This window comes from Exserohilum turcica (assembly GCF_000359705.1).
Source record: "Exserohilum turcica Et28A unplaced genomic scaffold SETTUscaffold_2, whole genome shotgun sequence".
NCBI lineage: Eukaryota > Fungi > Ascomycota > Dothideomycetes > Pleosporales > Pleosporaceae > Exserohilum > Exserohilum turcicum.
In genome coordinates this window covers 1,427,409-1,440,047 of record NW_007360025.1, presented here as the reverse complement: position 1 = coordinate 1,440,047, position 12,639 = coordinate 1,427,409, and the positions used below count along the sequence as shown (strand labels likewise).

At 53.4% G+C, this 12,639-nt stretch overlaps 5 protein-coding genes across 5 annotated transcripts; 3 read left to right on the top strand and 2 right to left on the bottom strand.

Annotated features, from left to right (window-relative positions):
* Nucleotides 1-52: 52 nt before the first annotated feature.
* SETTUDRAFT_163024 (uncharacterized protein) lies at nt 53-2,346 on the bottom strand. Its single transcript, XM_008027273.1, has 3 exons — nt 1,828-2,346; nt 554-1,772; nt 53-503 (listed from the first exon to the last, which is right to left on the bottom strand). The coding sequence occupies exons 1-3, from the start codon at nt 2,288-2,290 to the stop codon at nt 146-148; spliced, it is 2,040 nt and encodes a 679-aa protein (XP_008025464.1). The 5' UTR covers nt 2,291-2,346; the 3' UTR covers nt 53-145.
* Nucleotides 2,347-2,643: 297 nt separating this feature from the next.
* SETTUDRAFT_19418 (uncharacterized protein) lies at nt 2,644-3,285 on the top strand (the record flags this gene model as incomplete). Its single annotated transcript, XM_008026720.1, has 3 exons — nt 2,644-2,962; nt 3,025-3,125; nt 3,181-3,285. The coding sequence occupies 3 exons, from the start codon at nt 2,644-2,646 to the stop codon at nt 3,283-3,285; spliced, it is 525 nt and encodes a 174-aa protein (XP_008024911.1).
* Nucleotides 3,286-3,735: 450 nt separating this feature from the next.
* Nucleotides 3,736-4,578, bottom strand: SETTUDRAFT_19417 (uncharacterized protein; the record flags this gene model as incomplete). Its single annotated transcript, XM_008026719.1, has 5 exons — nt 3,736-3,794; nt 3,847-4,249; nt 4,314-4,402; nt 4,461-4,486; nt 4,538-4,578. 5 exons carry the CDS (start codon nt 4,576-4,578, stop codon nt 3,736-3,738), a joined length of 618 nt encoding a protein of 205 aa, XP_008024910.1.
* A 267-nt stretch (nt 4,579-4,845) lies between these two features.
* On the top strand, nt 4,846-6,339 carry SETTUDRAFT_163022 (uncharacterized protein). The gene is made up of 3 exons (XM_008027272.1): nt 4,846-5,004; nt 5,054-5,983; nt 6,035-6,339. The coding sequence occupies exons 1-3, from the start codon at nt 4,871-4,873 to the stop codon at nt 6,246-6,248; spliced, it is 1,278 nt and encodes a 425-aa protein (XP_008025463.1). The 5' UTR covers nt 4,846-4,870; the 3' UTR covers nt 6,249-6,339.
* A 582-nt stretch (nt 6,340-6,921) lies between these two features.
* SETTUDRAFT_153669 (uncharacterized protein) lies at nt 6,922-12,532 on the top strand (the record flags this gene model as incomplete). Its single annotated transcript, XM_008027271.1, has 5 exons — nt 6,922-7,306; nt 7,413-7,533; nt 7,581-8,746; nt 8,856-8,860; nt 9,176-12,532. The coding sequence occupies 5 exons, from the start codon at nt 6,922-6,924 to the stop codon at nt 12,530-12,532; spliced, it is 5,034 nt and encodes a 1,677-aa protein (XP_008025462.1).
* Between the last annotated feature and the right edge of the window lie 107 nt (nt 12,533-12,639).

Genomic DNA, 12,639 nt, shown 5'->3' with positions numbered 1-12,639 from the left:
TCTTCAGAATATACTTAAAGATACATTAATTTAGTTCTATATATGGGTCTATATTGGTAGAAAATATGTACTAGAAATCGAGGTAGCCAAGTGACACGGGCAGCAAGCATCCATTGGAAGCCCTTGGCATGTTTCCTGGAACTGCCTAAGAAGATACTCCTAATCCAACTGCGGCTTGCATACCCTCGCCATCCTGCTCGTTGATTCCCCTACCAACCAACTCTGTGAAATCCAGCCCAACCTCCCTAAGCATCTCCGCATGCTCGTGCGCCAGCGTCATACATTCATTCCAAACATTTCCGCCTTCCTCCACACTGCTGAGCTGTCTTTTCAGCAATATGTTGAACTGATCAATATGCTCCTTTGCCCACTTGACGCACGCAGACATTAGTTGTTGCGGGAAACACTTCTGGAACATATCGACAGTGTTTTTGATAACAGTAAAGTAAATGTACGAGATCTGGAAGATGTAGTCGGGCAGATTGCCTTCGAAAACGCATTGACTGAGAGAAATGTCAGCAGAAGGTTACGAACGAAGAAGGACGCGACGAACCGTGAACGGGTCTTGATAAGGTTACCGCGAGCCTCAAGATAGTCTTCTCGCGCTCTGTCCTCGAAACCAAGTTGGACTACCCAGGTGACATGCTGTCTGACCGAAGAAAACCAGTTGTTATGCTCCACCATGTGCTTGACTAGAACGTTTGCCAGCTTGGCAGCGCGCTCGTTGACCTTGTACGTCACAATGGTCTTTGCCATCTCGTTGCCTCTGATATTTTTTGCCAATGACTTGAGCCGGTCGACTTTGACCACTGCTTCCTCGAAATGCTGAAGCGCAATCTCAATGTCCAAGTCGTCCAATTGACTTTCTACCCATCGAACATTGCGCTTTTGGCCGTCAACATCAATAAAGGTATTGGATTGCTCGTTATTGATGCCATCAGAAAGGTTATCCAGAAGCTCCATCTTGTTCATGAGCGTAGGGTCACGCGCGAGCATACGACTATACGAGTCCTGAGCTCGGTCTTTTTCTTGCACATCGGCCTCTTGGCTCTTGCGCAAATCATCCTTGGTCTTGCGGAAGGTCGCAACGAAAGCGGACTTGTCGCCACTGTCTTCTTTCTTGGTATCGTATGTAAATGTTTCCGCGCCAACACGGATGATGATGCGCTCCTCGGGTGTCCTCGTAACATGCGTATCCTGTAGCGGAAAACATCGCTGTGCAGTAAACTCCATGTTCACTCGGTTGCCATCACGCTGACCGGGCAAATCGTTGCGCGCTTTCTTTTCCGAAGCGATTAGAAGATGGTCATTCAGCAGGAGCAATCTGACTCTTCTTTTTGCTTTCAAGGTCGCAGAATCCAGCTGAAACCATTTCCCCGACCTCCACACAATAAATCGCCCGGGTATAGGAGGCAGGTACTTTTGCGAGCCCTCAACATCCCTGTATAGCTGCTGCAATTGGCCTGCTCGCAATTGGTTGAGGTCTCCAATTGAGCTTCTGTTGGCTCTGCGCGAGCTTGCGGCATCGCTGTTGGCGCCAGTGGCCGATGCTGTCTGCTCCAGCGTCGTGGTCAGGTCGGCCATTAACTGGCGCAGGGTGCGCATTTCGCCCTTGAGCTTCTCTGCCTCTTTACTGATTTTGATAAACTGCGTGCGGTTCTGGTACACATTGTGCTGGAGATCGAGAGAAGTGCGGTGCTTCGTCTTGCGGAGCTCGTCTTCGTAGCGGTTGATGTCGGCCTCGGAAGCGTCTGCGAGGATGGTGGACACGTCTGCATGTGTTTGATCAGTACTCGGTCGCAGTGTGTTCCAGCGCGCCAGCCTCACATTGCTCTACTTGCAGGTTTGGGTCCCTCAATGCGCGCGGATCGACCTGCAACACGCGGCCCCCGGAGCTCCCTGGCGGCCTCCCTTCTCTCGTCTGGCTGCGCTCCCTGTCGTCCCTGTACTGCGAGGGCATCTTGGGCATTTCCGGCCTGGGCCCTCGATTCCGGTAGTCGCCAGGGGGCCCCGTTGTCACCTTCTGCGAGTACCGCCTCTTGACCAGGTCGGCCGTCTTGTCAGGCCGCTGCGGCTTCACCTGCGGCGGCAGCGGAGGCCCATCTGGCCTGGTCCTGGAGCGGCTCGACTCATTCGAGGGGCGCGACGAGCCTGGCAGCGACGAGGGAGCTACCGTCACGGGCATAGGAGCGCTGATCTGTCGCGGCGCGCTGATGGTCGGGGGCGCATTCTTCTTGGCCTTGTCCCCCCGCTTCTTGCGGAGGGAGATGCCCTTTTGCTTCTCCGACATGGCGGCTGCAGCAACCACGGCCTCCGGGGCGCGGGACAGCAAACGGGCGGGCTGATGGGGATGATGGTGGTGGTGGTGGCTGTGGTAGTGTTAGTATCAGCGGTAGTAGCAGCAGGCAGAAGTGACAGGTAAGCGGCGGTGCGGCGCATGATGCATGCATGGGGGGGCGCCGCGGTTCGAGAGTGCGAGCTCGGACCCACCACCATGTAGAATCGTGCCTTCCCTGACTTCGAGGAAAAAGTTGACCACCACACACACCCGCACCACCGCCATCGCCGCTCCATTTCCCAGGTGTACCGTCGTGCCTTGTCCGCCCCGAAGCGCTCTTCAATTCCACACTCTCGGCCGCCACCATGTCCAACTCGTCGTTAAAACCTTCCACCATTGCGGCCATTAGCGCCGGCACGATAGTCACAGGCCTTCTCGCATATGCCGCCTACTTTGACTACAAGCGGCGGAACGACCCCGACTTCCGCAAGCAGCTCAAGAAGGAGTCGAAGCGAACAGAGCGACAGGCCAAGGAGGAAGCCGAGGCACAGGGCGCCGAGCAGAAGAGGGCCATCCGAGAGGCGGTCGAGCGCGCAAACGACGAGGGCTTCCCCAAGGACCCCGAGGAGGTCGAGGCATACTTTATGCAGGAGGTTGCCCAGGGCGAGGGAATGGTGCAGAAGGGTATGCCATGATCGTGTTCGCCGGTTGGGCACGGCTATCACAGAGTGCTAATTGCTGGCCAGGTGCCGACAACGTCGAGGCGGCGCTATGCTTCTACCGCGCACTGAAGGTCTACCCGAACCCGCGGGAATTGATCAACATCTACGACAAGACGGTCCCCAAGGTAAGCGCGCCCGCTGCCCGCGACACTCTGCTCAGAGCCTGCTAACACGACACAGCCCGTCCTGGACATCCTAGCCGAGATGATCGCCGTGGACACCTCGATCCCGGTCGGCGGCAGTAAGACACCGTCCGAGGCTGGCTCGGCAGGTGATCTCGAGTAAAAGTCGCTGCGACGATAGTTCTTTGATCAATTCAGCAATCTTTTACGGAACCCCTCTCTCTCTCTCACTCTCTCATCACGACCCCATGTAACACTCTTGTATATGTAATGGCGCCATGTGGTCTCTCTCTCTCTATATCTCTCTCACGGTCGGCGTTCCGGTTCAGCATGATGATGATGCACGTGGGCTGGTACAAGTGGTGGCAGGCGGGCTTTGAATGCATAGAATCCCACAGCGCCGGGCGTCGCTTCATTGACGTCATGCCATAGCTCGCACGGATACGCCCCTGGTATAGTACAGATAACACGTTTCCGACGTTAAACATGCATGCAGCCCATGTCCAAACGCCTTGCTGACAATGCCTTGCTCAGACTTGCAAGTGATCCCAAATAATTACAATACGCTGTGAGCGAATAAACCAAAGTCGATTGCTGAATGGGCATGACATCTCTAACACGAGCACGAGTTTTCCTGCGCGGGCTGGCTGGGGTTGATATTGACATCGATCACTGTGCCGTGGATTAGCATGGCGCGTGCCAAGAGGCGACCTCGGCAACCTACTTTGACTCTGCCCTTGCTGACCCTCGCCCTCCATGCCCGGTAACGCCTGCGCAATTCTCTTGAATAGTGCCTTGACGTTGTGTCCAACCTTTGCGCTAGTCTCAATGAACATCAGGTTGTTCTTCTTGGCCTCCTCCTCGCCCTGGGCTGTTGTCACCTCGCGCTTGTCGTTCAAGTCGGTCTTGTTTCCCACAAGCACAATGATGACATCGTTGCCTCGTTCAGCTCGCACGTCGTCGACCCACTTTCTCGTGTTCTCAAACGTCTTCTTGTTGGTGATATCGTAGACAACCACGGCCACGCTAGAGTCGCGGATGTACGAGGGAATCAGCGAGCGGAATCGTTCCTGGCCAGCAGTGTCCCACAGTTGTAGGCGGACCGTTCGGTCTTCGAGGTACATAGTCTGCCAGTCGACGTTAAATATCCCGCAACAACAGAGCGCTCGGAGGGTCCGTCTGGAGGCGCACCTTGCTCAGGAAGTCGATGCCAATGGTCGCTTGGTAGGTATTGTCAAACGAATCATACATGAACCGGGTAATCAAAGATGTCTTGCCGACTAGGAATTCAGTCAGTATATGTGGCCCGACGGCTGCACTTGTGTGGAGCATGCGTACCACTCTGTTCGCCCAAGAATACAAGCCTACAGCATTTTAGTATATGACCTGCATGGTCGCCGCGGAGGACAGCTCACTTGAACTTCTTGAGCGGATTCGAATAGCTTGTCTGGACCATGATGGAGGGAAACCGAGAGAGCCTGGGGGAGTGGAGAGAAGGAAAAGCAAGAGATCGCACGTATCGACAGTAATCGAGGTTGCGGCTGGTGTATCTTAGCGGGGGTGCGGTGACTGAATAGGAGTGCTGGTCGAACCTGGCCGCCTTGCACCCTGACCGACTACCGAGAGTTGCAGGGGTGCGGTGGGTCCTCTCAGATAGTCCGTGCGCGTGGTGCGTCGGAATTTTGGATCGAACTTTTTGCGACATTCAACATCCCCACGGCGCCCCAGCATAACGACGCTCAGATACAATGGCAGACACAGGGTCAGCGCCGGCGCAGTACAAGCAGTCCAGCCGCAAGGGCAAGAAGGCCTGGCGCAAAAATGTCGATGTCACACAGATCCAGTCCGGCCTCGACGAAGTGCGAGACCAGATAATCCACGGGTATGTGTTGCGCCTGCTGCAGCCTCTGTACTTTGCTGACAACCTACAGTGGCGTGGTCGCGGAAAAGACCTCCGATGAACTTTTCGCCGTTGACACCATTGGTTCTGCCGAAATCCAGAAATCTGTTGCGAAGCGACACAAGCCTCTCAAGGTCGACGAGATCCTCGCTCGCCGCTCTGCCGTTCCTGCTGTTTCGACTAGGAAGCGTCTATCGGATATCGCTGATGATGGCAAGAGAAAGAAGGCCAAGGTTTCCAGCAAAGAATACGACAGGCTAAGAGCCATTGCCTATGGCGGCGAGCAGGTCAAGAAGGATGTGGTGCAGACCAGCGATGCCATGTATGACCCATGGGCAGTGCAGGAAGCCAGGAAGGATCCCAAGTTTGAGTACCTGGAAGAGAAGAAGCCCAAGGTCGAGCCCAAGACTCTGAAGCGCGCACCTGTCTCTCAAGCAAAGTCCGGCAAGACCATTCCAGCAGTGCGCAAGCCAGCTGGCGGAAAATCATACAACCCTCTGCTTGAGGACTGGCAAAACGAACTCATGCGCGAGTCTGACAAGATTGTCGAGGCCGAAAAGAAGCGTCTCGAAGAGGCTCGCGAAGAGGCCGAGCGGATGGAGCGGGCTGCTGCTGAAATTGAATCAGACTCTGGTGAAGAGAGCGTCTGGGAGAGCGAGTGGGAGGGCTTCAGTGACAGTGAAAACAAGGAAGCCAAGAAGAAGAGGCCAGAGAGGAAAACACCATCCCAGAGAAACAAGATCAAGAAGAGAAAAGAGGGGGAAAGGAAGGCCAAACATGAGGCAAAGATGAAGGCGAAAGAGCAGCAACTCCAAGAGATCAAGAGGTTAGCGAAGAGTGTCGAGGAAAAGGAGAGAGCGAGGGCTACTGTACGCCAGGCTCTTGAGCAGAAGAACGCCGAGGAATTTGAGGATGACGGCGAGGAGGTGGAGCTTAGGAAGAAGCAGTTCGGAAAGGCTCCGTAAGTCTCCTCATCCATTTCAAAGCTGCGCTGTTTGCTGACATGATCCAGGCTGCCGGAAGCTCCACTCGAAGTTGTACTCCCAGATGAGCTGAGAGACTCGCTGCGTCTTCTCAAGCCGGAAGGAAACCTGCTCAAAGACCGCTTCAGGAACATGATGCTTCAAGGCAAGGTGGAGGCCAGGAGGCAAATTCCATACGCCAAGCAGAAGAAGTACACCGTGTCCGAGAAGTGGAGCTACAAGGACTGGCAGTTGCCAAAATAGACACAATCCCAAGGGCCGAAAGATATTGGCGTGTTTGCAGGCTTATGAATTTGATTACTATTTCATCGAAGGCGTCTTTTCCGATTGCATGTTTTGGATCATATCCTGATACTTATCTACGTCTTCAGCGGTGAGTAGAGACTGCAGAGCTCTAATTATCAACCAGAACAACATGCATGATGTAGAGATGCAAAAGGTCCATATATGACTAGGTGCATGCTCATACAGTGGCATCATCGTATTCATCAGCACAGATGTCGTACAGGCTTCCGGAATAGGAGAGCAGCGAAAACCTCAACAAGTTATGGGTTTTTTTTTTGCAAGCTTCACGTTGATCCTGGCTATCAGCTTATCAGACGGGAATAACAATAACAAGCACCGTTGAAGTAGTTCCCAAGACTAATAGCTCAAATGTTTCAAGGGATGCGCTGACGGGCATGTCGATCAGGGAACGCTACCCTGACATGTGGGGTAGTAGGATGCACGAGCCCCACCGCGTCATCCAAGAAGGCCCTACCAGGATCGCGCGGGCTTACGGGGAGGACTTTTGGCATCCTTGAGCCTACGCAATGGTTGGATGTCGGAAATTTCGGCTTACTGCTCGTTCGATGTGATCCCTTTTTGATTCCCATGCGGGACTCTTCTTCTCTCTGCGAACAAAGAAACAGCAAACATGTCTTCGTCGTCGTCGTCGTCCCGCCGCCCACCGCTCAAACCAGCTTCTTCTTCTAGCGCAAGTAGCAGTTCGTCCAAGAATGCACGCCTGCCTCGCTCCTCGCACTCCTCCGATGGCCCATCCATGATCGACGAACCGAACGCGTTCGAGCTGCGACCTGTCTCCTCGCGCGAAGAATTTGTTTCGAAAGAAGAGCTGGGAGACGAAGCTGGCGAGGCTGACGAAGCGTTGCTACATAATGTTCGACGCACATCGCTCGACTCGGTTCAAAGCTATGAATTATACACCCCAGATGAGGACCGGGCAGTCCGCAGGAAACTCGATCGCAAGCTAGTCATTGCCATGGCTTTTTTGTACATGTTGAGCTTCTTGGATCGGTCGAGTGAGTAGATCCTGCATCCAATGGGCTTCACAGGCCATGTCTGCGTCAGGGGCGTGTACAATGGGGATCAGGAGGCACACCAGATGGATGCTGACAGAAACTGCAGATATTGGCAATGCGCGCATAGCCGGCCTCGCAGATGACCTGAAAATTGACTCTGATCAATATGAGTGGCTGCTGTGGGCTTTTTACATGTCCTACATTCTATTCGAATGGATGATGCTCCTGTCCGTCTCAGCCACCCAAAGTCTGGAACATTGCTAATTGTAGTTAGCTATCGCATCGTACCGGCACACATCTACGTCTCCGTATGTATCATGTCCTGGGGAATTATAGCATCGCTCCAAGCGGTAGCAACTTCGTTCACTTTCCTCTTCGTGTTGAGGCTCTTACTGGGTATCGGTGAAGCCGCGTTCAGCCCAGGTATACCCTTCTACCTATCGTTCTTCTATCGTCGAGACGAGATTGCCTTTCGGACTGGGTTCATTGTCAGTGCAAGTCCACTCTCGGCATCGTTTTCCGGCGCTTTGGCGTATGCCATCACCAAAATCGGGGAACATAGTCCGCTCAGCCCATGGAGATTGTTGTTTCTAGTCGAAGGATTTCCGTCTGTCATAGCTGCTGTCTGGGCTTGGGACTTCATACCAGACGGCCCAGGTCTTGCAAAGTGGCTAAGCCCGAGACAGCGCGAGGTGGCCGTGATGCGACTAAGATCAGAGAAGGAAGCCGAGGTCCAAGACGATCAAGACGAGAAGTACCAGGGCCAGCGGAAAAGAGGAGGTATCAATTTCCGCGAAGTGCTCCAGACTCTGAAGGACCCAAAGGCCTATCTAACGGCGCTCATGTTCTTCTCTTGCAATGTTGCGTTCAGCTCAATGCCGGTTTTCTTGCCCACGGTCATTCAGGATATGGGTTGGGAATCAATCACCGCCCAAGGCCTATCAGCGCCTCCGTACCTGTTCGCATTTATTGTCGTGCTCGCAACTGCATGGTACTCGGATCGGCTGCAGACGCGCTCGACTTTCATCATACTGCACTCCCTACTTGCGACGGTTGGATACGGCACAATCGCAATTGCTGGCTATCTCGAATCTGAGAACACGATGATTCGTTACATAGCCATCTTCCCTGCTGCTGCTGGATTCTTTAGCGCGATCACATGCATTATAGCATGGACGCTCAACAACCAAGAAAGCGACAGTAAGAAGGGTGCTGGGATGGCCATTCTGAATGGGATTGGACAAATGGGGCCGCTGGTTGGCACAAGCATCTTTCCCGACGAAGATGCGCCATACTTTGTCAAGGGTATGAGCATCTGTGCTGTGTTCATGTTGTCTGTTGCGGTGTTCGCTGCGGTGTTAAGATGGGTGTTGGTGAAAGAGAACAGGAAACTGAAGGAGGGCGGTAGCGCCATATATGCAGGTGTGCCCCTGGAGGAGGGTGGAAGCACGAGGCGAGAGAGGAAAAAGCCTACTTATATGCTCTAGATATCGGCATTTAATCTTATTTAATTTAGAGAAGCTTAATAAGTCCGCTTGTACACATTCAGAGAGGGTATAGTGCACCGCCTAGTAGGCGTGTTGATAGGTGCATTGACGTGCGCCAAGCGTTCCGTGTCCGGGAACCCGTGGGGAACCTCCAGCATCACACCTCTTTCGCAGTACGATAGGGCTCACCGCCTAAACAAGCGCTTCCGCCTAACTTTCTTTCCGTCAGGTATAGCTCAAGAAGAAGCGTGAGCGCGGTTTTTATCTGACATGTATCATCTGCACAGCCTGCTACTCTGAGTTGCCAACGCATACGCCGTGACCACATGACACCCGTTTCCTTTCGCTATATCGCGTCCGAGCTTTAAACCCCAACTAATAGTTAATCATGGAAAAGTCCAAACCCACGCTGGACTCCCCAGAGCGGGCCAGTTCAGTGGCCTCCAGAGCAACGACATCGCACGAAAGCACCAACCAGGACAAGTTAGATGATTTTGAGAAGGCCCCAACTGTTGTTGAAAGCCCGCAGATGTCGCCGCTTGAACATGACAACAGCTTCAAGCCGGAAGCTGACCTGGAAAAGCTGCCCCATAGTGGGAAGCCCCGAAGAGAGTCTGAGTCTACGAAATTTGGCGGTGAAGAGGAGAACCCGAATGTAAATGTAGCATTCCATGGACCGTCGACGCCCTCAACTGTGCACAAGATCAAGGGCTCGACATACCAGAATGTGGGCGAAAGCGGCATCAAGAGGATGCACAAGTTTTCTCTCTACGAAACCAGTACCCGCTTCTACCTCATCGGTGCCGACATTACAGACAAGCAGTTTCGCGTGTTGAAGATCGATCGAACAGCTGCGCCGGGGCACTTGAACATCTTCGAAGATGATATAGTGTACAATCGGCGAGAGATGCACCAGCTCCTGGACACAATAGCTGACGGCAACAAGGCAACCGGAGGCATGAAGTTGAAATGCAGTACTTGGGGGCTGCTGGGCTTCATCCGCTTCACCGAGGCTTACTACATGCTCTTGATCTCTAAGAGATCGCAAGTGGCTATGCTAGGCGGTCACTACATCTATCAGATCGATGGGACAGAGATGATTCCTCTGACAACGGGTTCAACATCTAAATACCAGAAAGACAGGAATCCAGAAGAGGCGAGATTCCTGTCGATTCTCAACAACATGGACCTGACGCGGTCGTTCTACTTTGCGTACTCGTACAACATAACGAGAAGCCTGCAGCAGAATATCATCCAGCAGCGAAATGCAATGAACCAAGGCATTACAAATCCCGATCGCGACTACCAGGATATGTTTGTCTGGAACCACCATCTTCTCAACCCCGCGCGCGATGCGCTGAAGAATATGTACGACTGGTGTCATCCAATCATACACGGCTACGTTGACCAGTCTTCACTTGACGTGTTTGGTCGACGAGTGTATCTCACCATCATTGCTCGAAGATCTAGGTTCTTTGCTGGTGCTCGGTTTTTGAAGCGAGGAACGAACGACCTGGGCTATGTGGCAAACGATGTTGAGACTGAGCAGATTGTATCCGAGCAAACCACGACGTCCTTTCATGCGCCTGGGCCAAGATTATACGCTAACCCCAACTACACATCGTACGTGCAGCATCGGGGTAGCATACCGCTTTACTGGACACAAGACAACACTGGCGTCACACCCAAGCCTGACATCGATCTCAACCTTGTTGATCCCTTTTACAGCGCCGCAGCCTTACACTTTGACAACTTGTTCGAACGATACGGAGCTCCTGTCTATGTCCTGAATCTGATCAAGGCTCGAGAACGAACGCCACGAGAGTCTAAGCTGCTGCATGCATATAAGCACGCTGTTGATTACCTGAATCAATCTCTACCCAAGGACAAAAAGATACTGTATGAGGCATTTGACATGTCTAGAGCGGCAAAAACAAGAGGACAGGATGTCATAGCCACGCTCGAAAATCTTGCTGAGAAGGTGATGCGTAAAACGGGTTTCTTCCGGAATGGTGACATCGAGTTTGATGAGCCCCAAGTGCAGAACGGTGTCGCCCGAACAAACTGCATCGACTGTTTGGATCGAACCAACGCAGCACAGTTTGTCATCGGGAAGCGAGCGCTTGGTCGTCAGCTGCAAGCTCTGGGTGTCATTTCCGGGAACACTGTCGAGTACGATTCTGATTGTGTCGAGCTGTTTACGCAAATGTTCCACGGCCATGGCGACACCATTGCAATTCAGTATGGTGGATCACACCTTGTCAATACCATGGCCACATACCGAAAGATCAATCAGTGGCAAAGCAGCTCACGCGACATGGTTGAAAGCTTCAAGCGATACTATCACAACTCCTTCCTGGACTCGCAGCGTCAAGAAGCTTACAACCTATTCCTTGGATACTATACCTATTCACAGGGGCAGCCAATGCTGTGGGACCTATCAACTGACTACTACCTTCATCACCAGATGCCGCAAACGGCCCTTGAGCGAAATCGACGAGACTATATTTACTGGTATACTCTTGCGCATCTTCAACAGCGCACGCTGCCCCCTTCGATTATGCCAGCACGGCCATTGCAGGAGACTGCCTTTGACTTCATCAGCTTCCGTGATGACTATTGGCTTGAGTACTACCGACCATTGGCCATTTCGTCTTACCTCAAGATCTTTGCCTTCCGACTAGCCAAGCCACGGCCCGGACGCGACAGCAGGGACGGGACGTATCCAACGCGGAAAGAAAACATGTCCCCCTTTGTACCTCGCAAGAAGCAACAGGAGCTTGATGCACAAGGACGAGACGAAAAGAAGGGGCTGCGAAAGGGTGTCACCATCATTGACCCATCCAGCGAAACCGAATCAAGGCCCAGCCGCTTCCCAGCGCACCGCGGAAGAAACCTACATATCAATGTGCCCCAAGCCGACCAGCCTGCCCGACAATCCATCCTCCGGGATCCGCACTTTGAAACCCACATGTCAGGCTCCACGACATCAGCGTACCAGTCACTGAACAACTCGACGTCAACATCAACAGGGCTCTCATCGACGCTCAAGCCAGGCTTCAAGCCAGCCGACAAAGCCCTCGTGCACCAATGGACCCTCCGCCAATTCTACGAGAACAGCATGAACCCCTCGGTCGCACCAACCGAAGAAGACGAGTACTCGCGCTACATCGAGCACCCTCTGAACCTGCCGCTTGTCGTCAGCAGCGACATGCCCAGCGCCGACGACCCCATCGCCATGGGATACTACGACTACCTGTCCGTGACGGACGGCAGCATTTCCGCGCCCAAGGACTTTGACGAAGACGGCATCCAAATCACGCTGGCAGATCACCACTCGCGCCACGACACCGACGCCTCGTCCGTCCGCTCGTTTGCCTCGCACGTGCGGCCCATGACCTCGCAGTCCGTCAGCACGCCTTTTTCCCACGCCCCCTCGTACTCGTACCCGCAGTCGTACGGCCTGCATCCCCACATGCACAACGATGTGCCGCCGCCGTCGCCGCACCCCCATCACCACCACTACCCCCAGGCGTCTGGAACGAAATTCCAGACTCCCGAGGAGGACATTGAGGAGTTTGAGGAGTTCCTGCGTGTCAAGGAGAATCCGCTTGATGTCGAGGAGGAGGATACGGGGAAGAAGCGGTACAAGGCGTATCGGCAGTGGCTGAGGGGGAAGAGCTTTTTCAAGCAGAGCAAGGTAGATCCAGAGTGGCAGAATCAGTTGCCTATGAGATGAGAGCGTGTTTTGAGAACAGCATAGTCCACGGCTTCACGGGCCCAATCATCACGATACTCTCTTATGATAGCGGGAAGAGGCCCCAGGGTATCATGTACAGTTATCTG

Bases quoted from the DNA above. Each gene is read 5' to 3' on its own strand.
- SETTUDRAFT_163022 (XM_008027272.1), top strand. From the start codon at position 4,871: ATGGCAGACACAGGGTCAGCGCCGGCGCAGTACAAGCAGTCCAGCCGC. The intron at 5,005-5,053 runs GTATGTGTTGCG...GACAACCTACAG, and splicing joins CGAGACCAGATAATCCACGG to TGGCGTGGTCGCGGAAAAGA. The intron at 5,984-6,034 runs GTAAGTCTCCTC...GACATGATCCAG, and splicing joins AAGCAGTTCGGAAAGGCTCC to GCTGCCGGAAGCTCCACTCG.
- SETTUDRAFT_163024 (XM_008027273.1), bottom strand. From the start codon at position 2,290: ATGTCGGAGAAGCAAAAGGGCATCTCCCTCCGCAAGAAGCGGGGGGAC. The intron at 1,773-1,827 runs GTGAGGCTGGCG...AAACACATGCAG, and splicing joins AAACCTGCAAGTAGAGCAAT to ACGTGTCCACCATCCTCGCA. The intron at 504-553 runs GTTCGTCGCGTC...CATTTCTCTCAG, and splicing joins CTTATCAAGACCCGTTCACG to TCAATGCGTTTTCGAAGGCA.